The 24,615-nt window shown below is 39.1% G+C and overlaps 1 protein-coding gene across 3 annotated transcripts in view; it reads right to left on the minus strand.

Annotated features, from left to right (window-relative positions):
- Nucleotides 1-24,468, minus strand: part of LOC126183813 (glyoxylate/hydroxypyruvate reductase A-like) — a 78,150-nt gene extending 53,682 nt beyond the window's left edge. Inside the window, exons 1-4 of one of the 3 annotated variants that reach the window (XM_049926063.1) lie at nt 24,237-24,468; nt 23,306-23,431; nt 19,282-19,439; nt 12,267-12,489 (exon numbers count right to left, since the gene is read on the minus strand). In XM_049926063.1, the coding sequence (XP_049782020.1) occupies nt 12,267-12,489; nt 19,282-19,439; nt 23,306-23,402 (478 nt within the window). In that variant the 5' untranslated portion in view covers nt 23,403-23,431; nt 24,237-24,468. The other 2 variants (XM_049926061.1, XM_049926062.1) reach the window with 2 other exon arrangements.
- Between the last annotated feature and the right edge of the window lie 147 nt (nt 24,469-24,615).

Genomic DNA, 24,615 nt, shown 5'->3' on the forward strand with positions numbered 1-24,615 from the left:
CCATTTTTAAGTACTGGATCCACAGCATTGCAATGGGTCAACTGTTGCTGATCCTGTCCCCCACTTTCCCAAATTTTATAGCCACTGATTCGAATAATTTGGATTGGTTTGAAGAATTCGATGAAGGAGACTTGAAGAGGAAATGTGACATACGGGTTGTAATGGTTGCCTGGTCGTAGATATTGCTAATTGCTATAATCGCACTATTTCACTCCCATTTACGGAGCTTGTTAGCACTTCATGTTAGGTTGGCGCCATTAAAATGCATTGTTTGTGGTAATCGCTGCTACTTGCTGGATCGCTGCTGTGTCTCGATGCTGATGCTGGCTCTAAATCTGGTTGTCTAGGGTTAAAAACATGAGGTCCCGTGTTTTTTATGTGCTTTTGATGATAAAGAACGAGTGAAACCAACAAATATGTAAACTTCAAATATTTATTACTCTGGTGGCCATCTTAATTCCACTGTCCACCAAAGACCATGGCTCAACACAAAGTAGTACTTCCGTTACATGTTCTTTGCATTGTTTATCCACCTCAAACAATAACACACAAACACACTTTACCAAAGTGACATTCCGACTGCCTCCCGACCATTCTTGCTGCTTGTATTTATAACATTGTCAAAGAACTACTAAAAAGAGATATAGTTTACAAGTCACATGTACATCTGTTATCATAATTTGTGCAGAAAAGTTATTAATTTGCATCGAGTGCCATAATTTAACATGTTATTAAAATGACAGACAGATTTGTTGACTTGACAGAATAATTCTTTGTTACAAAAAGGCCGTTTTTTAGAAGTTTGTCAATTGACTTCTCTAATTTGCATAAATAAGCTAATAACATGAATTATTAAGAATTACATTGGTTTTCGTCTAAAATAGGATTGATTTTGTGAATACTGAGTGAAAACGCTCCTAGTGAACAAATAGGTTTCACTGGGTGATTTTTATTTGAGGAGATCCAAAATACCTAAGTTGGCCACTATTTTTCGTACTTCATATTAATTATTTAAGATGAACTTAGTGTTTTTACATGATGACATTTGCTGTATCAGTGATCAAGTGATATTAACTTTTGTGTGGGTCAGTTACTCAGTATAATTTAATGGGTTGACAGTTTATGGAGACATGTTATGCAGTCATTGTTAACATACACAATAACTTGTCTATAATCATAAATACTCGTTAAACTGGTTGAATTTGGAGGGTATCGCATACTTCGGTACAGTAAAGCCTTTAATATGTTCCGTTACAGGGTGCAGATGCATTTCTGCACTTCCTTCGAGGCTTCAACTTCATCTGACAACGTATTTTCAACACGAAAATGACCCCACACTGTTCTGGCAAAGGTGTGCCCCTTCAACACTTTGCCCACTGATAATGAAGAATTTATACTGAATAAAACTTCTTTCAAACCAGCCCGCATCATGAGAGGTACCCTACACACCCGAAAAGTGACGACAGCACGTGAAATCCATTAAGATATACAACATAACTTGGCATCTTAGAGTGTGATGTATTCATGGTAGCTGCAACAATATCCTTGCTTTCCAATATAACGGTTGATCAGAATGGAAATGAGCGTATGGCATTGTTGGCCGGGAGGCCGCTATTGAATACATGTTTTTGATCTATTTCATCACAAAATTTATTTGCATAGGGCAGCACTGTACAACTATGTCATATTCTATTTGGGGGAAAGGGGGGGGGGGGGGGGGGGTAGGAGGAGGAGAACATTTAGAAAAGGAAGGACAATCACTCTAGTCTTTTCACTTGGTTTTCTTTTGTTATACCATGAATGTACCCCTTTCATTCTGGCACTCCAATACCTTGCTTTTTGGCAACAAACTGCAGAATGTCATGTGGAGTCAGATGTGGTGGCTCTTCTGGTTTATTAATGAGAGCCGTAGGCACATTTTGTAGACCTCCTTTCATGTTTATAGGGGAACTGTTCCGAGTTTTCCAGTTGCAGCAGACACAGGTATTGTGTTCAATTCGGATATTTCTGAATCTCTTTCGACATGTTTGGATGGAGCAACAAATTTGATCCCACACATAATGTGGAAGGTAGTAAGCCCGTATATGGTACAAACATTGAAATTCACATTATCAAAAACAAGTTGGTTGAATGCAGCTGGCTTGTAATTTAGCTGAGCCTGGGTAACACAAAATGGTTCAAATGGCTCTGAGCACTATGGGACTCAACTTCTGAGGTCATTAGTCCCCTAGAACTTAGAACTAGTTAAACGTAACTAACCTAAGGACATCACAAACATCCATGCCCGAGGCAGGATTCGAACCTGCGACCATAGCAGTCTTGCGATTCCAGACTGCAGCGCCTTTAACCCACAGCCACTTCGGCCGGCTCTGGGTAACACAGAAAACTCCAATTTTTGTGCTTCACAGCATGGCGAGCTGAAACCCAAACTTGCTAGATCAATCAAGTTCTTTGAGGCATATTTCCTGTGGAGCAGAATGGAGATGCCTGTCAATATTGATGACAAGCAGGTATGAGGCCAGACTACTGACGTGATGGGATGTCCAACAGCAACACACTTTTTCCTCGATTCCTCCTTTTTGGATGATTCTGAGTTGCCCTTCTTTCCCATTATTTTCCTTGTTATCATACCAAGTGTAGGTTAGCAATTTGCACCCAGTGTCTCTAAAACCTCTGTAACCATTCTGTCTTGACAGTTCTCCACTCAGGTTTCCTCCCAGTAATAGTGTCCAGAATTCCGTTTACAGTAAACTGACAGTTACTATTCTCCTCCAGTAAGTCACTAAACTGTTCCATTGTGTTTGAAACATAGTCTTCATATGTGGATGTTGAGGGTTTCATGCATAATGACCTAATAATTTTGAAATAAAATTTGAATTGTTTGGATCTCAAAAGTGCAGGCTCAGGTGGTTCAGAGGACATTGACAGTGCCTGTATCTTTAAATGAGCCTTGATGGATTGCAGCCTGGTGTAATTTTTTGTTTTTTACATTCAGTAGGAATGAGAATGGCATCAAAACCCTCTAAAGAGGAGCTGTTCCCATCTCCTCTTTCTCTACTCACTTTGACAAGTGATAATATTCCTGTTTTTGTGACTGTGGAAATACCATCACCTGGTCCATTGATTGTTTCATCACACACGAAACACTGAGTAGCCAGCTCTATGCTGTTGATGTTCATGTAAATTAAAAGCAATTCCCAAAAAATCAATGCTGAACACCGACACAAAAACTGTCTCTAAAATGCTCAATGAACATTTTAAGTGAACTGAAGATAAAGAAAAGAAGTGAGAGAGAACTAACCCCCCCCCCTCTACCCAGCTGTTTGGAGGAAGCCATGTGGTCAGTCTTTGTTGTTCCTTGAGGGGCCTCCCCATTGTCAACCCTTTCCCGGGAATAACTGTCTCTCCACTGCTGACAAAGGCAAATGAGCCTCAAACTTTCTGTCTCAAAAAAACCAAGATGTTGCCTTGAATGTACTTTTTCCCATCTCTGAATTATTATCAGTCCAAGTAAATAATTTCAATATATGATTTGTAACAATATAATAAAAGTTATACTTATAAAAAGTGTTGTTTTTTAATTACAGTTACCTTATTTCCATTTTAAAGTGTCGTTTGTCATCACAATAGCAAGTTAAATCAGCTAAAATGCAACAGGCTCTCAACATACTCATTTCCAGAGGAACATCAAAACTGAGTGTACAACTTTTGAGTGGTTGAAGATGAAGTGGCATAAGTGTACATAAAATTGAAAGTGATTTAATGCTCTACAACTTCGTCTCTGACAATTTTGTTCACCAATGATTATGGGAGGCACTAGAAGCAAATGTTTGACAAAAAGAGAGGTAAAAATGATTTTTTCGAAAATTATTGATTTTCAGTATACATGTATCTCGAAAACTGCTGGGAATTTGACAAATATGTATAGAGATTATTTTACAGGAAACTGAATTAGCTTTCATTTTTATCTGGAACATTTTTTCTACAGTTCACCATTTCTGAGATATAAGTAAAAAACCAAAGAATGGGACTTTTCCACTCCCCCTCCTAACTATTCCTAAAATTAGTCATAAAATCAAATTTTTTGCATATTCCATACAGTCTACACCCCTCTTTTGGGCACTCATTGACTGGACTATTGTTATATGTTCCCTACCACATGCCAATTTACCAAGGTTAATCTAACACTCTTTCAAGAGGAAGAATTCAACTTACGTCATGTAGCAAAGCTCTTATTAAATTGTTAACCCATTTTGAGACAGTAAGGTCAGAAGGAAGCATTCTGTTCCTTGTGCAACTTAGTCCAAGTGATTACTAATACACGGGAGCAACTAGGCACTGTCACCTACAATGCCCCACACTAACAAACCAAGAATGTATGGTTCGATGCCGGCAAGCCCATTCTCAAAAATGTTGTTTGGACAACATGACCATTTGGATGTGGACTGATGGAATAAAGCTAGCCATCATGCAACATCATCTGCTGTAAATGCTCAAATTACTCTTGTCCAACAACAGGTACGATTAACTCTCACAGAGAACAACTTACTTGCCAGTACTTGGCAGATTAGTACAGTCACCACGGGACTAGCACAACATTATGAGAAGTTTAAAAACATTATTTACCATAATCTTTTGATGGTGCATGGAGGACTATCCAACATTACCACTGCATTAGAAATGACTAAAGCTTTGCAGATCCTCATTTATAACACTCACGCTACTCAGTTCTGCTTAAATACTCTGCATACTGTTACCCATTTGGGGTTACAGCATAAACTTTGTGCTAGTCTGAGTCCTACTGCAATGCTTCGCATATCTTAACCAATACCACCACTCAAAATGCAGTACATTTACAAATGATTTATCCTGTTCAAGAGTGTATCTTACCTCACTACTACACTGCTGTTAGTGTACATCTATCCCATCTCTCATCAAACCAAGAACTAAACTGGCTGCTCAATTAGAACACACCTTTAACCTGAGTCTGGACCTCCGAACTACCGTTTGAAATGAGTCACCACAATAACTGCATGGCACCGCCTATGGTCACTGATATCCATTGCTACAATCCATGGATGGGTTCATAGACCATGAGAATGAACAAATTACCCTGGATTGTGCTGTTACACATGTCAGTGACTCACCTCTCCTCAAATACATGATGACTGTAATGCTGCGTAGCTGTCTTTCCTCCTCTAACTCTGCTTCTAATTGGACTAGCGGTCTGGATTTTATACATGAATGCTACAACTCGCCTAAAGAGGTTGTCCCTCAGCCACAAACAACCAACAATTGCCAGTAACACATGTAACCCGAAGATGAAACATGTGGCCTCAAATCTTGTGGCTAGCTGGAAGATTTAACTATGTATTTGTTCATTAGTGAATAACCTGTCAGCATTGCTTAATATCATGCCATGACTATTGCAGATGATGTCAATTTTGTGCACTCCAGTGCCATATATTCTTACTGCTTTTTCAATGAAGTCTGTGAATAAAGACCTATGGGAAAGCCTGCCTACGTTTTACGATCCTTGATGCACCCTCACAGGTACAGTCAACATGTAAGAGACTGTGCTTGTGTAAAGCTGAGATATAGATGTTAATGCTTACTTGGTAGGAACTATACATGTTTGGTACACCTAAAGGATTTTGTCCAATAGTATCAAGCTTATGCAACCCCTATCTTTTAATTGGTATTCTGTACTTATGTAAGTGTTATTTGAAGATTTTCTCATGAATCTAGGAAGACTGCATGCCACAGCCGCTTATTTAATTGCTATAAAGGTTAACTCAATCTTTCTGTCATACTTGGTAATTCTATCCAGAGTGGGTAAACTGTTATAATGTCAAGTTGAACAAATATATTTCTAGGACGACACAATACATGTAAGTCACAGATCAAATAAACAAGTAAGACATGTATACACTGGAACAGTCAAATCAATCAGCACTGAGTTCAAGTCTAGCGGCCGCTGCCTAGCTGGCCGCTTAGGTGGCGCGGCTGCTGCATGGCTGGCAGACAGCACCACATGTAGAGGATGCACAGAACTGCACGGCGGCACTTTGAAAGATCGGTGAGTCACAACACTTTTCCCCCCTTTGAATTTTTTTGCAGTGGTCTTGATGGAGGTGGCCTGTAGATTGCTAACGTCCATAGGTGTTGTTTGACTGGCCGTAAAGTGTCGAGGAGGAGGCTTCCCATACGGACGGAAGAGACCCCGATGATAACAGGTCGAGATGACAGGAGACGTGGAGGTCGAATCTGCTGGGGCCCCGTGCCCCAATCTGCCCGTTGCGGCAAGTCCGGTTGTTATAACAGGAGACATGGGCGATGTGTCGGCGTCCATAGGAGGAGGAGGAGGCGGCGAGTAGAGTTGCTCTGACAGATGATGGTCATCTGGCTCCTGCATGGGCACGTCTCCTGGTGGCGTCAGTTCTTGTGCTGGCACCAAGATGATGGTGAGAGGGCTGGGTTGGGAGTAATGAGAGATTCCAAGATCCAGAGTGTCAGGTAGAGCTGAAGGTGGTGTAGCGGCATCCGGAACAGGCTTTGCCGGCACACGAAGCTGAAGCTGGTCCGAATGACGCACTGCAACACCCATGTCCGTCTGGATTTCATACAGGCATCAGCCACTGTGTCGTAAGATGCGGCCAGGACTCCATTTTGGTCGCCTGCCATATCCCTGTACCCATACAAGGTTGCCGGCAGTGAACCGGCCAAGCGAAGGCACCAGTGGCCGTGAGGTGGAAGGCTGCAGAAGATGAAGTAGCGTGCGGGGCTGTCAGCCATGTAAGAGCTCACGATTCTTTCTAGTATTTACAGTGACAATCTAAACAGACTGAGAGGATGCAAACAATGACTACGAACCCTGAGGTCATCTTCGGAGACAATGATAGAATGATTACCGACCAGTACATGATAAGTTATGCAGTAACAATAAAACATCTCCTTAAATATTACATAAAGTAATTTTGCCATCTGATGGATGTTCCAGCCCTAAGCTCATACTTGTTCTAAAAGAAGTTCTATGGGAAATTTGGTACACAATTTCCAAATTCAGCTTATTGAAAGTTTACTTGTAAAATGTAGTGCATTTGTGAATTCTTCCTCTCAGCAAAGGAAAGTGTGTAACCCGTGCTATGTGCCAGTCCCAACACGTTTGGTAGGATGACACTTTCCTAAACATATTCCTTCTACTGAGACTACCGAGAAGAAACTGGCACCAATGAGACATTGCTGAGTGTGCTGCAGAAAAAAATGTGAGCTCATTCAGTAACATCCTGCCCGAGATTTATTTTGATAATCATAAATAATTTGTTTATTTTTATAATACGCATTGCTGCTGTCAAAGGTTTTGAATTATTGACAAATTACAATCACAAAATCACTTGATTTGAGGAAATTACATCATAATACGTCAGTTAAACCATGCTGCAAGAAGTGCCTTGAGGTATGGGAAACTAGCCAAGTATCACAAGGTTGTCACAAATTAGTCCACATAGGCCGAGACAGATAGCAGTGCACACAAATCCCGACAGCAGTAGCACCACAGCGGTGGTCATGACAATGGCCACTACCTGGTGCAAGAAATAGCCCAGTCAAGGGGTTAAAGATCTACAGAGCTGCATGCCTATTCATGACAGCAGAGTGACATTTATCAGTCCATGATGGAACAGGTGCCTTGTTAGCTGTCCTAAAGACTTTGGCTAGCATGCATGACTCATCGATGAGACGAGCCATGCCAATGATGTGATCCACTCAATCCTGTACAAAATATCCAGTTTGTCTTGCTAAGCACCCACGTGGGTGGCTTTCCTTTGTGGACAGTCCTATTTAGTATGTATATTCAGATCACGAAGAGTGTAAGGATGATGGAACAATCCCATAGCAAAACTAAGGGTGTATTCTGCTCCATGTTTCAAAGAAATATTCCAGAGTCATGCTGCATGGGCATTACAGAAGCATAGTCAGAATGTACAGTTTTAGAGAACTGATGGTGCTGACCAGCTCCACCTCGGGAACACCATTTTCATCAAACGCATTCCCAGTTAAGACTGGAGATGTTCCTTGAGGAGCAGCCATTTGGTATATCTTGTAACCAGTGCATACTACGCTTACATACAAGCCCACCTAAAATATGGTTTGATATTTTGGGGTAATTCTCCAACTGCCCTGAGCACATTCAAAATCCAGAAGAGAGGAATGAGGATCATTACTGGGAGCAAACACAAAGACTCCTGCACACCCATCTTCAGAACATTGGAAATCCTTACACTGCTTTGCCTATATATTCTCGAGACTAAAATTTTTCAGAAACCACATAGTACCAACTAACTCCAGAGTCACAAAAAATAATGAAATAGATAAACACAACACCAGCAAAAACTCAAATCTGCATGTTTTATGTACAAACACTCAACTGTGTAAAAAGGAAGCTTTCCACATGGGCCTCCAACTGTTCAACTAACTTCCCACTAGTATTAAGTCATTGAAAACAACATAAAATTTAGCAAAGCCGTGAAGTCAAATTTGTTGTGTCACTGTTTTTACTGTATAAATGAATACCTAGAACAACAATCTTGCTATTTATGTAAACTTGAAAACATTGTGCAATGGACTGAAGTAAATTTAACCAATCTTTGTAATATAATACATTAGAATACTATATGTTAACAATTTTAACTGATTTTATACGACATCTGTAACACACTGTGTACCATCAGATCACATGGAATAAATAAATAAATAAACCTCATGGATGTATCAATGGCTTAATCAGTGTAATTACACGTACATCTGGTGATGTCACTAAGTGCAGCACGGAGTGGCAGATTTTAGGCTACTGGCCATTAAAATTGCTACACCAAGAAGAAACGCAGACGATAAATGGGTAACCATTGCACAAATATATTATACTAGAACTGACATGTGATTACATTTTCACGCAACTTGGGTGCATAGATCTTGAGAAATTACTATCCAGAACAACCACCTCTGGCCGTAATAACGGCCTTGATACGCCTGGGCATTGAGTCAGACAGAGCTGGGATGGTGTGTACAGGTGCAGCTGCCCATGCAGCTTCAACACGATACCACAGTTCATCAAGAGTAGTGTCTGGTGTATTGTGACGATCCAGTTGCTCAGCCACCATTGACCAGATGGTTTCAATTGGTGAGAGATCTGTAGAATGAGCTGGCCAGGGCAGCAGTCTAGCATTTTCTGTATCCAGAAAGGGCCGTACAGGACCTACAACATGCGGTTGTTCGTTATCCTGCTGAAATGTAGGGTTTCGCAGGGATCGAATGCAGGGTAGAGCTATGTGTTGTAACACATCTGGAAAGTAATGCCCACTGTTCAAAGTGCTGTCAATGTGAACAAGAGATGACCGAGATGTGTAACCAATGGCACCCCATACCATCATGCCGGGTCATACGCCAGTATGGCGATGATGAATACACGCTTCCAATGTGTGTTCACCGCGATGTCCCCAAACACAGATGCGACCATCATGATGCTATAAACAGAACCTGGATTCATCTGAAAAAATGACGTTTTGTCATTCGTGGAGCCAGGTTCGTCATTGAGTACACCATCACAGGCGCTCCTATCTGTGATGCAGGGTCAAGGGTAACTGCAGCCATGGTCTCCGAGCTGATAGTCCATGCTGCTGCAAACGTTGTCAACTGTTCATGCAGATGGTTGTTGTCTTGCAAACGTCCCCATCTGTTGACTCAGGGATCGAGACGTGGCTGCACGATCCGTTACAGCCATGCGGATAAGATGCCTGTCATCTCGACTGCTAGTGATATGAGGCCATTGGGATCCAGCACGGCGTTCCGTATTACCCTCCTGAGCCCACCATTTCCGTATTCTGCTAACAATCATTGGATCTCGCCCAACAGGAGCAGCAATGTCGCGGTACAATAAACTGCAATCGTGATGGGCAACAATCCGACCTTTATCAAAGTCGGAAATGTAATGGTACTAATTTCTCCTCCTTACACAAGGCATCACAACAATGTTTCACCAGCAAACACCGGTCAACTGCTGTTTGTGTATGAGAAATGGGTTGGAAACTTTCCTCACGTCAGCACGTTGTAGGTGTCGCCACTGGCACCAACCTTGTGTGAATGCTCTGAAAAGCTAATAATTTGCATATTACAGCATCTTCTTCCTGTCGGTTGAATTTCGCATCTGTAGCACGTCATCTTTGTGGTGTAGCGATTTTAATGGCCAGTAGTGTAGAACAGCTGCAGACCCTCTCAGTCTCACTTGTCCCAGCTCAGTAATATGTACTACCTGCTCTCCAGTGGAGTTAGTCATGATGACCTTGCAATACTTTGGTAGTTTCTGGACACTGATTTGGACTCTGTTATTTCCAACTATCAACACTTTGCTTTCACACACACGGGTCTACTTTTCTAACGACAACACATTATGCCTACTGTGAGTGCACCAACGGCATGTGTGTGTACTGAGAGAGTGGTTTTGTATTAGAGTACTTCCCAGCCTGGCAAAGATAGTGTTATCCAGAACTAAACTTTTGAGTTATTCAGTAGATCTGCAGAGTACTGTAACTGCCAAGCAGTATCCATCTCTAGTCTTCATTTCTATTTAATGTAAGAAAAGTCAGGAATTATTGTTTTCTTTAAGTCATCTGTACATTACTGGTGTTCAATAAGACCTATGATGCTGAAGAAGTACACACACAATGGGGGTGACAAAGGTTGTTTGAAACCATAACCCACCTCATAATGGCATAGGAATTATCAGGCAGCTTTGCTGAGTGTTACAACCAAGATGAACAAGTAGCTTTTTGTGCTCCTGAAACAGGAGCTCTATCAGCAGCATGAGCTTGTACAAAAGCTGTGGAACATAATATGAGTCTCACCGAAACCTTTTCTTTGTGAATTTTTGGCCACCCATAAAGTCTCGAAGGTAGTGTGACTTATGTGAACAGACTGTTGTGAGTGCTCTGTTTGACCGAGTACTTTTTTTGTTAACCACATTACAGTTGTAAGAACTTTGTCAGTATGGTCATTCCTGAACTTCCTATATGTTTGCAGATCTAATAACTTGATAATCTTACTGACATAGTTGGCCACTTCATAACTACTGTTGCATTGCCCCTGTCACTAGTGAAAATGATAATACTATTGTCCTCATTCAGGTATTTTATAACATTTCTCTCATCCGCAGTTACATTACTTTTTGGAGGCTTCATGCGGGCTACACTCTTAATGATTCTATACACATTATCTCAGATGTTACCGAATCCACACTAGGAATGCCTGTTTCCATACTACCTATAATTTCTTCTGTGGGCACAACACATGAACTAAGGGGAGGAACAGAGATCAATTGTGCAACATGCTTCGAAGCCAGGAGACCACTGAATTTGTTTTGATAAGATTTGTGTACTGGCAGCCACAAATAGATACTATAAAAGGCTATACAGTGGGGCCATCATTTCAAGCCGAGTGAGGTGGCACAGTTGTCAGCACCTTGGACTCGCATTTGGGAAGACGATGGTTGAGCTCGTATCCGGTCATCTTGATTTAGGTTTTCCATGATTTCCTTAAATCACTTCAGGCAAATGCCGGTATGGTTCCTCTGAAAGGACACAGCTGACTTCCTTCCCTATCCTTTCCTAATCTGATGGGACTGATGGCTTCGCTGGTTGGTCCCTTCCCCCAAGTCGATCAAGCAACCATAATTTCAATGTAAAGGAGGAGGATGTGCAGCTAAATATTATCTAGAGTCCAGGGTTGAAGAAGATGTGTCACCGTCTTCCACCATGGGCTGATAACAATAGTAGACAACAGCAACTGACAATGGTCAGTTGTGGTCAATTATTTAAAACATGTGAATCACACCTCTGCATGGGAACAAGCAGTAACGGAATTTTACATCAGTCAGTAGCGAGTCACATGTCCATTGGACCTTCAAAAAAAAACTAGAACACCCCGGCCCCCTGGACATGTACTCTCTGGATGAAGGGCCAAAACATTTGGTTTCAACAAGAAATTCACCTGACCACGGCAAAACAGTCCAGCTTATTTTAATAAGTGTGAGCTCCCGATAATTGGGAGTGCTAAACTCACAACTCAAAGAAACACATTCTTAGCATATCATTAATAAAAATTAATCCACAGTTGAGTTTAGCAAATCATATAAATATTCATTATTTATACAAAATTCTGAAGGTTTCTTCCGAAAGAGTGAAAAAAGACAATAAAAGTATACTCTGATAACTCACTGTCTTTTCCAATCTCACCAAAGCCCATAATTCCGATAGTGAGGTCCATCATAGTTCTCACTTCAGGAAAAAAACTCTCTTTCCCCCACTTTGCTATCTTCTGATAATCATAGTATGTAAACAGATTCCGTTCTCTGTTGACAATTTCAGAAACGACATATTCAGCCATTTGTACACCAAAGAGGTCACCAGTGAGCCGGGTCATTACAAAAGGAAGTGGAAGCTGAAACACATCATGCATAATCAGGCACAATCCAAGTCAAGGTGAAAATTACAGAAAAGGCAATAGTAAATGCAAAACGAAAGAGAATATTAAATACAGAATCAAACAAAATATATTAACATAAAAGTATCTATTTCACACAAAAGTGACACAATCAGCACAAATTATACTGTCTGTAATGGGTCTTTTATAGGAATTTCTGTAATAATTCAAAATATCTCCATCACACATTTACAAACTACTACTAAGAAGGCAGTTATGAAAGATATACATTCAGTTCATTTAGCCAGCACACTGCAATTTTGTAAGTAACAGTTCATCTAGAGTAAAAACACCTGTTTTACAATTTTCAGGAGACCTTAAAAAAGGGTGTAAATTGTGGGAAAATGTAAATGGTGGGAAACAACTTCTTAATCAAATAAACTAGTTTTACAGGTATTGTACACAATGGTAGTTCATATGTTTTGACAAAAAAAAAAAAAAAAAAAAAAATCCAGAATTGCCAGGATTGTAGTTTCTTTCAATTTCTTCTGGTGAATTTTTTTCTATCTAGTTTTCCAGTTTTTTCTATCTAGTTTTCCAGTTCAAAAATACATTCAAAAGTTTTGATGTGTATTTTTAATACTTCAAGCATTCAGAGTAAGTCTGAAAGTGATTACAAGGCCTGGACACAAACTATAAACAAGAAGTATATGTAACTTCAAATTATAAAATTTGCTACATCATCTCATTTGATAAAACAACTATGGACAAAACTACATACAGTACAGTTATTGTTAGATTGGCAGTGTTAGGAGACAAAACACTAGCCACACAAATTGGTTTTGGCTCAGAACTAGGGATACAAGAGCTAAAGAAAGTTTTTTGTGGAATATCTGTAAACATTACATGAATAAAACTGAATTACAAGCTTGGGAGATAAAGGTAGAAGTCAGAGCATTTACTTACAAGCAAAAGGAATAAATGGAGCTTTTGCTGCAGGCTGTGTGAAAAACTTTTATCTTTTCCTACTACCTTTTACTTCTAATACAAAAGCAAAAGCTTGTACTGATCTGCTTCATCTGCATTGTCAGCAACCTTAGTTGAATAGGCACTGGCATCTGATTTCGCTGTTTTGTTGGCCTCATCTGATGCAGGTGAAAGCTCAGTATGTGCAGAAAGTATAATAGGTTTTTAACCACAGCTTTAGAATATTATTGTGAATTATAAGAGAAATCAGAACTTACAGAAGCAAACAGAAAGCAATGCCTTGTCTACAGCAAGTTCACATGACTGGCCACCATCCTTGAAGAAAGCAAAATGTTTGACACAAACAGATGAGATAAAGGTGCTCAGTACCATGGAATTATGCAGGCTGGTGCTACCTGAGCATATGAACTTGGCAAGGGTACAAATGGAAAAAGAAGCTGTGGTAATGAACTTCCTTAATGCAAAAGTTAACAATAGAAACAATGTTCAAGAGGAGAAAAATGAAAATAGTTTTAACACAAATACTGTTCTTTAGACCATGTTAACGACAGCTTGTTAGAGATAAGCAGTTTTGTATGTTTTCATAAACAAAATACTTCAAAATCCTGCATTCTGTATAAGAGCTGCAATTCATTGTCTTTTTTTTCCATGTCCTCTCCTAATAAATTCCCTCTCAGTTACAGGCTCCTCTTCATTATCACTACTGTCATGGAAATCCTGTGCAGTATCTTCAGTATTTTCATTCTGCAGATGTCTCACAACATTATGCAGAATAAAGCAGCAAGCTATAATTATTGGAACATTTGGTAAGGAAACTCTGCACACAGACTTCAAAACAGGAAGCGCCCCCCCCCCCTTTCAGCTGATAAAATAACACTTTATCACAACACTAGTTTTTTAAAAGCCTGCTGAATGATTTATGAGTCTCCTATGTTGGATTGCAATAGAGGATCATCATCCAGGCCTCTAGACCATAGCCTTCATCACCCAAAAGAACAGTGTTCTTGAATTCAAACAGCTCTGCCTTGACACATGCATTTCTCTGTCTTTGAAAATCATGTACTGACCTGAGCAGTTAGCCTCAACACTAGTGAACTGTTAAGTTATACTGCATAGGTTCTGAAATTCGCACATGCATACAGTCAGTTACACCTACAGAACTTGGAAATTTAGATTTTTCTATCCATTCTTTTTTTGTCACAGTCACATCATGTGGTGACAATGGAAATTTGATCTGCATGTTAGCTTTTTCCATCATCATCTTAGAAACTCTACTCACTCTTTTACTCACTGTAGTTTGATGAATCCCCATTTCTTCTGCTATGCGAGACTGGAATCATGAATCAGCTACACGCCAAGGCAAAATCTCCATCCTCTGTTCTGATGACAGCACCACCTTGTTTTTCCCATTGTCTGGTAGAAAATGATTAACAACCCCTTTAACATTTACTTTGGTGAAATGATTTAGAGTTTTATAATGCTCTTCAAGTGGACAATGATGTGGTTTGTAGCATTTTTCATGGTGTACACATGCTGCTACTTAAGCCACATCTACACTCTGCAAACATGTTTACTACTGACCAGCCTTCACATTTTAAAAGCTATTGCTTCAAAATGAAATCAGAACTTCTCTTTATTCATACAGTTTATCTAATGACAAAGCCAGAGTTCAAGGTGAAGGAAAAGCTTTTCTCTCTGTTGTGTCCCCAAAAGCTAAAGCTCTTACTTCCTATTTTATTCATGAATTCTGAAGCTTAGGCTTAAAAGTTTAAAGGAAAATCATTTTCTTCACTCTATCCATATGGTCCAATGTCTCACCAGCATCATTATATTTCAGTTACATGCACCTCATTATGTGTAAATTGTGGGATATTTGTAATTACAGTAATGCAAAATTGGGTGGGGATTAACACTTAGAACAGAGAGCATTTGAAGGGGCCAATAAAAATGATATAAACAGCTGGAAAATGCCAATTTTGGAAATGTAAATGTGTAGTTACATGCTACCAATGTGAAACTTTAGTTTCATCTGGTATACAAAGCTCTCCAACAGCTTACAGGAATGCATCTCGGTGACATCTGACAACCACCAATACTTCCATAGGTGAACATACTGTCATTTTTAAAGCACATTTAATGGGTTGATCAGATGTCATTACATCAGTAGTTGTTGAAGATGACAACCAGCTGCATTTCCATAAGTTATTCATAAACGAAGAACTGACAATTCCTAATACAATTGCTCTTCTCCATCTTTTACTTTTCACACAGCTCAAACTACTTTCAGAAATGGTTCACATTCATGTGTAACAAACACCATAGTTAACAACTTTGTACTAATGGCTGTTAGGCAACACAATTGCCAATTTCATTAGATCTGTTGTTTCTGCAGTCATTTAAAGAAACTGCCTTTATAGATTACAGATTTTATTTGAGGCCAACAGTGGCAACTGATATAAGCATGGAGATGTCAAATGAGCTATTGATCATCTGAAGTAAAACTTAAGTCTTTGATTACACCACTAATAATTCAAGGCTGTGGCATGATTCACCATTCAAATACAAGTGTCTCACATTATGAAGTGATCAATAAGAGTCAGACTGTGTAGGAGGAGGAGATTGGTGTTTAACATCCCGTAGAAAATGAGGTCATTAGAGACGGAGTGCAAGCTTGGATTAGGGAAGGATGGGGACAAAAATCAGCTGTGCCCTTTCAAAGGAACCATCCTGGCCATTGCCTCAAGCGATTTAGGGAAATCACTGAAAACCTAAATCAGGATGGTTGGACGTGGATTTGAACCGTCATCCTCCCCAATGCAAATCCAGTGTGCTAACCACTGCGCCACCTCGCTCAGTGAGACTGTGTAGGGGAAAAGCAAACACACACACACACACACACACACACACACACACACACACACACACACAAAGGTGGGTGTGTGCACACCTGAAATAACCAGTTACAACAGCAGGATCCTCAGTAACAACTAACACTCCACACTGAAAGCACATTTTGATCACACACAGAGCTGTATTACCTGCCTCAGCAGAGAATTATCCTATTTACACAAATATAGAATGTTCCAGTAAGTTATTCACCAAAGAGGACTAACAGTATGTGGCATTGGTTCCTCTCCTCATAAACAGGAATGTGGACTGTAGCTTCCTGGATCTGGATTTCATGAGTAACCCACCATATGATAGGCTGGCAGATATTCGCGTTCTGATGTGTTGTCACATCATCATGGTCACCACGATGTTCAGATCAAGGTACTAGCAATGAGGGATTGTGATTGTCTGGCAGGTCGTCTTGTTCCTTGAATGGAAAGGTCCTATCATACGTCTCTGCACATGACTATGATAGTCCTTAATGCCGCCTACTTAATGTAAGGTAATCATCCTTGACTTCATGTGTGTGTCTAAAAAGTGGAATAGGATTTGCAATAGGCCAAACAAAACATAGAAAATTCCAAAAGGGTCATTTTTCTTGTTTAGTTCCACCAGAATTCTGTTGTAAGATGACATATGGCTTTCTCAGTGGAGAATCCTTTACAGACGTTGAACTAACAAGGTGTTAAAAATTGCCATGAAAATAGTTCACTGAGTTACAGCCCATATTCTCAAATTAGAGATGAGAAAAGTGTCTATGACAAGAGATAACTTACCTTAGCTTTTATAAATAAGGTGTTACTATTGTGTATTTCTATCTTTCAGGAAGTACACCTTTATTTATAAACTGATTACAAAGGTAACATGAGAGGGAGGGAAATGGGAGCTACCATGCTTGCACAAAATTTCAGTACTTTTCTTAATATTCTGAGAGGTAATGATTTCTGACAAAAAGGATGTCTGCTGACAGAGTATGCAATGCCTATCTTTGTGATTCTAATAAATCTGCTATGAATCGTACACTTTTTGTCTCTATGTTTTCTGTTATTGTTAGGAAGAATTTGTTGCATTTAGTGGCCAATGGTCTGAATTTAACATTATCTGTCTACTGCATTAACAAGATGATTTTCTTACAATTACAGGAAAATTAAATATTAGTTTTTAATGTGACAACAACCTTGAATTACTAGTGATCAGAGAGCAAGCAAAGTGTATTGGTGGGGAAAAATACATTGTTTGTTGGGAAGCAAGAAAGAAAAAAAGGAAAGGAAAGGAAGGATGGAAGGAAGGAAGGAAGATAAGAGTTTAACAGTCCATCAACAATGAGGCCATTGGAGACACTGATTTTCACCCACTGAAAGCCTAAACATGTGGTCGCAAGTTCTTGGTGTTTTGGGACAGTTTTACTACAATGGTTACTGAATGCTTGAGCATTGTCCATCTGGTGGCTGAGCATATTTCAATTAACATCTGACTAACTGTGCATTTATGCTTTGTGGAACAACACAATACGAAACTGACTCAACAAGGTGACAGATGATGTCTGTATAAATACTGAGGCATTGTGTTTCAATAATTACTCATAGTTCTCTGATGTTTGTAGGTGGAATAATACCAACTTTTTTCTGCCCTTATTCAAATGTATTACATAACTGCCTAACTGAGCTTATATACCAGGTGGTTATAATTAAACATTCCTGTTGTAACACGGAAACTAATTACTGCACGAGTACCAAACTTGGCAGCATTAATGTCCTGAGTATGGGGTGCACGATTTCCATGCGTCAAAGTGCCACTGTCCAGTTCCAACTGCAGCCACCAGGTGCCGTGATTAGTCATCATGATTCATAGACACACACACCTGGCCAGTCACAGTGTGCTTGTTGATGTGTCAACATGAGCTTGGACAAAAGGAGCAGGGCATTATTGGTGAAGCTCTAGTATCAAAACAACAGTAATGCTGCAGCTGCACTTTGAGAATTTCGCCAGCTGAAAGGATTACGGAAGGGTCCTCTTTCTCCACCTGCTGTGCGGAGCATGATGAAATAGTTCAAATCACTGGAGAACTGAGCGTAGCTCACCACAGGTGATTGATGAAATCACTGTTGGTATGGCACACAACAGTGCGTGCAATTCCCAACCATCAGGCAGTGCGCGTGCAGTGTCATGACAGTTGAACATCCCATGGTCCACTGTATGGAAGGTGCTCTGAATCATTCTCAAATGGTATCCATATGAGATCCATATCATACAGCAGCTTGTACCACAGGACACACAATGATATGTTGACTTTGCTCTCCACTTTCTCACAAGGATTGAAGTTGATGACGGCTGGCCCTGGACCATCCTATGGACAGATGAGGTTCACGTTTCTCTGATGGGTGAGATGCACACCAGAATTGCTGAATGTGGGGATCTTCACCTCCAGTCAATGTGCATGAAGTTCCTCTGTATCGTGAACATGTCACCATATGGTGTGGCTTCATGACTACATTCATGATTGGTCCATTCCTTTTTGAACAGGTTGGCACTCAAGGACCAAAGACATGCAGTGTGATGGACCAGCATTACTGCGGTATGCTTCGCTAGCATGTCGCATCCGCTGTACAGGAGAGACACGCATTGAACTCTACAGTTTTAATGGAAGATGGGGACCCATTGCACATCGCTCGTGAAGTTCACCTGCTTCTCCAGAACGATTATCAGCCAATCTTTTCTAAATGCTTGGCTGGCACGGTCACCTGCTCTCACTTCCTGTGATTTCTGGTTGTGGGGATACCTGAAGGACAGGGTTTAACATAGAGATCTGTATTTGAAATTCTCCAGAAAGCTCATCAAAACAATCTGTGGTAAGATTTGCAATACATTTAATTGCATCTGCTAACCATGACACAGCTCTACTTTACCCATCAATAAATTAAGAATATAACTTACCTTTGTTTTATCAACAGCTGCAACAATGTTCTCCACACCAGCATAGGTACACTGTATCCACTTTGCATTTGGCAGCTGATGAATGATGGGAGATAAAAGAAAACCATCTGCAATTATTATTTCAGCCTTCTGGAGAGCACCCAATGCATCAGAGGCGCCTAAATCATGATGGTAAAATAAAATTACGCAAAATTTTATTTGGAAAATACATGTTATGTAAGGATAAAATCAGTACCATCCTCAAATTAAATTAACATCAACATAGAAAGACTAACAGCTACAATTAATTTATTTATTATACTAATTACATGATTTAAACTTTTAACAAGACACAGGGCAATACTTTTAATTTATGTAGGTGCAAAGAAATTACAATTTGCTTCACACATCACCAAAGATCCTCTTTGTCCCTCATCGAGCAACGCATATTACATTTAAGACACTGGAATATACACAAGCAGAGTAGAACTCCAAACTTCTATTCAGTCAGTATGAGGGACCATCCCATTGCATGATTATTAGTTTATTTGAACTGATCTCCTATATGACCAAATGTTTTAGCGTATTTTGGAAATCAGCATAGCCTATTGAAAGAAAATTCAACAGCATAATTTTATCAATCAGGCTGCTATGTTATATGAAGAGTTCAGCCAATATTGCCAGGTGAAAAACTGGTGGTTAAAATTTATTTGTATAAATAAACACTAAATAATGATAAGCTCTTAATTCTACATCCGAAATTTGGTAATTTCTACTATGCGAGGAAATTACATTTGTTGCATCAAGATATCAGCGAGAGGAAACATTATACAGAGAGTCTATATCTGGTGCAATACAGAGTGGAAAAATAAATTACCACAATAACCACGTGTGGGTAGATCCAAATGCTCAAGCAATCATGGAAACAAGACAACAGGTTTGCATTAATGTCAACATGTGAGCACGAATTGCCGGATGGAAATGTACTGCCACACAAATTACTGGACAAAATAGCAGTTTCTGAATATTACCAATTTCCATGTAATACACTACCTCTGCTATCAGAGAACATTACCCTTGCAGGCTGTGGTTTATGGACAACAGGGCACCATGCCATTTTCTATTCCTCGCACAACAGTACATAACATAAGTAGTTAATGAATGATGGACTTTTCAATGAAGTCCAGTAACATGGCATCCCCACTCACCTGACATTAATCCATAGATTTCTGACTATGTGTATAGTTAAGGAGTAATGTGCTCATTTTAAAGGAACAAGTGTCACATACAAGTGACCAAATCTGAGGGCAGCCAGGTGTTTTTGCACACATTCATGATTCTTTGAGAAGAAAATCTAAGGGATACGTAAGAATTAGTGCTAGTAACAACAATGAGCAAGCCCCTGCAGTGTTAAGACAGATGGCTTTCAAAGAAGAAAATTGCCTATTTTTCAAAGAGTTATTTGCTTCATAACACATTTATGACCTTTTCTCCCTACTTTTGATCAGTAATGTCTCCTGTAAAATATGGGATGCTTTTTAAAAGTGTCCTACTTCAATAACAGCGATAATGATTTTTTTTCACTACACATGCTACAAATTTGTAAATGTCTGTATATCATTGAACCAAATGAGTCTTCAACACAAAGAATTTCCAGTCTGATTTTAGAGTTAAACAACTTTGAGCCAAACACAACTTCAGTTAAGACAAAGGTATGTTTTTCCTTCCAATATTTCAATTACGGAAAGTATCATTTCTGTTTACCTACAGTGACTAATTTTCAGTATACTGTATTTTAGTTTAAAATTTAGTAGCCCTCCCAACATCAAGTACTGTAGAGTTTTGCTTTTTATGTAGGCACTTCTGAGTTATGAAAATTACAGTGCACATGCCCTAACTACACTGGAGGATGTAACCCAGACATGTACTTGTAAATTTACTTTTTATCAGTTGTGAACAGTGAATCTTTGTTCTATCAAGTATTGTGAGACAAAGGGTACTTACATTGAAAAACAGTATGACTGTTTTCACAAACATCTCCCCAAATCAAACTAATTACAGCAGCTGGGTAAACAGAACAAAATCTTTTGAAACGTCAAAGTAAAACGAAAAACTGTATGTCATATTCCCACACAAGCAATAAAAACCAGAGATACTGGCTCGAATCTATCTCCAGTAAAGTTTTGAATTGCAATTAAGGTTTATTTTATGACTTAGTAGTCTTTTGGGTGCCATCCACACACAAAATCCTCTCGCTGTTCAAGCTGAGAAAACTTGAGCTTTTGAAAATCGATGAAGACTAAATATCTTAGAAAGCTCACGTTTTATTTGAGAGACCTCTCTTGAAGACCTACAGAATTTTACACAAGATCCATTTCAGCTCATACAGTGCTGCCAGACAACACATCAGTTCAGGAACCAACTGACAGCATATGCCTAGTTATTCTACATAGGTTTCAGAAAACAAAACAGATTAGCCCTCAGGCACAATGCACTTTATACTACAGACATTTCAGCTAGCAGAGTCGTGCAATACTCCTTGCCGCCCTCACCACCTTACCCTTTCCTTACAAGACCCTACAAAAATTTACTTTATTTCCCAATGCCACAGAAGAATGTTTCCAATTACAGGCTTAAATATATGATAACTAAATGTTTGGAGTCTTTGAATTAATATGGTATTTTTGGTAACAAAAGTACATGCTTTGAACATATGCCTATTTGTTTTCATTGAAACTACCAAATCTAAAGACACTGTTGCATATTCCACTGTCTGAAGACAAAGAAACCCAATGAACCTGGAGCATAATGAACACCTGATAAAATAGGATCCTTTCTAATGCCTAATTTTTCTGAAAGTCACATGAAAGACAAGTCTTTCTATGACAGATTATTTGTGTTCTCAGAAAAGCATTTCAAAAGTATTCAGACATAATATTTTTGGCTAAATTCTAGTTAGTTCAGAACAAAAATTACCATTTTCTACTCGCATGTCTTATTCTGTAAATAAGAACAGTAGTACAGCACAAAAATTAATTACGTGAAATACTAGCTTCTACCACTCTGTTTGAGGTTTACAAAAACAACAAAAAATGCAGGTCTCTTGAGAAACAAGCCAGTATGAACTATTCATAGATACTGATCTTTCTTGATTCTGCTTTGGTGAGAGGGCTACAGGCTTGAGAAGAAAAGGGATGGTCACCGGATAATACTAGAATATACACTAAAGACTTTAATTCAATCAGCAATATATGATGCAAAACAAACTTTTTTGTTGGTTATCACTCCAGCTATAGTGAATGTGTGGAAGATACATAAACCACTGTGTTTAAAAATAATTTTTCATTTTAATTGTTGCTTAATGAAACCCATTTAGCTTCTGAAGCACGGTCACTCAACTGTGATTGACACTGACTTGACGGTTTGTTGTTAGTGAAGGGAGGATTGTCTGTGGCCATAGATAAAAGCAATTTCACAGCAATCATTGGGAATAATTTGTATACATTGCAGATAACTAATTACTACAGATACGATTGTATATTATACAGCCAAAAAATTATTCATTTTTCTAGCAATTGCTGACCATCATAATAGGATGCACTAACACAGTAGGTACTAAACTGTGAAGCTAACTGCATTATAGGCTTAATGTGTTTTTTTAATCATTACACTGAAACTTACATGTACTGAGAACAAAAAACAAACTTATGTAGGTATCTGGAACCTATGAAGAAGCTTGGGTGCAGAGTATTTGATGATTTTTTTAAAAGCAGATTCCAGCCTCCTCTATCAGACATACATTGAAGTACTGTCTGTCAGATGTATCATGTTCAATTATGGGCATTCCATCATAACAAGAGGGGTGGTCAAAGTTTTCTTTTTGTTACAGTAGGTGATTATAAATTTTAATAATGGTTGCGCAATTTAAAATGCCAACAAAAACTTAGTAAGTTGTTTAAAATACATACATATTCATTTCATAGTCAATGGCTTGTACATGCTGCAATAATAAAGAAAGTAAATGCAGCAAAGCAAGACTCCTTACCGTGTTCCACCACATGAAACTGCAGTTGTGGAAGAGCAGTTTTTAAAAGTGAAGGTAATTTTTGTAGCACGCTATAAACAGCAATTTGTTGTGTCATTGTGACTGCTTGTACTCCACAGTTGTCACCTGAAATATATGTCACATTTATATTCCATAAACTTTATTAAAACCTTCGCTATTACATAAGATAAAGAGTGGTTCTATTCAACAAACAGTATTCACATCAAAACTTCATGACAACACGGGTAAAATGCAATCATATATTACTGTTTCATTCTGCAACCGAAAGCCACTGGATTATTAATATGCAACACAAATAATTAACACAGCACTATTCACTGACCACTTTTTAAAATGCAATGGCAAGGTGGCATTTTCAGTGGTAGTGCCAGACAAAATTTTAGCTTAACATCTTCGTGCAGATCGAAGATCACTCTACACGGATAAAACACGTATTTGTACCTACTTGTTTCCACCTGCGGCTTCTAGATCATGGATAAAAAACAGATTACAAATGATTAACTAGTACACACTACCCGATTTTTCGCCAATTTTTTTTCCATACATTACTAACCTCATACGAGACACTCGGCTTTCATCAGTGCAGAGACTCGACTGGCAGTCTTTGCTTGATTACGTCGCGAAAGACTGAATGACTGTAATACGCAGATAAGATGTACCGAATCTCAAAGTTAAATAATAATTCTTACAGCCTTGCGTCAGTAGCTTCCCTCTAAATCAGAGGCACTCACGTGTTTCACAATTTATCATGCCATTACGGCATACTTATTATCACCTTCTTCTTGCCATGAAGATATAATTTTGTTACAGTTCTTACGTTGAACCACACGGAAAAAAAACTGAAGGAGAAAGATATCGCGGTTCCATTTCTACAAATAGATAGTCAACAGTGAACTAATTATGAACGTACACAAAATGATATTACGATAAAGAAATTTGAACACAGCGCTTTACGTGTCACCAAAGAGTCTCGGCTGCCTGTTTGCAAACAAATGAATTGACGAGATACAAGCCAATGGTCAGGAAATATTGTAGTTAGAAATAATCCAGTAATACATCGAATATGTCAGCTGTGCATTCCCCTAACAAAATGTATAACAAATTTCCAAATGTAAGTGAACTACTAAGTTCACAGAACTTAAAACAGTGCGACCACACGATGCTTATTTTCTTATCATGTGCATAAATTTCCAGCAGCGCAGCTGCGCATGCGCATACGTAAATGCCTGGAAATGGAGGCCGTACGTTAAGCGCAGTACTTTGCAACTTCGGTGGAATGTTTGCGCTTT

The sequence above is a fragment of the Schistocerca cancellata genome, chromosome 4 (genome assembly GCF_023864275.1).
Source record: "Schistocerca cancellata isolate TAMUIC-IGC-003103 chromosome 4, iqSchCanc2.1, whole genome shotgun sequence".
Taxonomy (NCBI): Eukaryota; Metazoa; Arthropoda; class Insecta; order Orthoptera; family Acrididae; genus Schistocerca; species Schistocerca cancellata.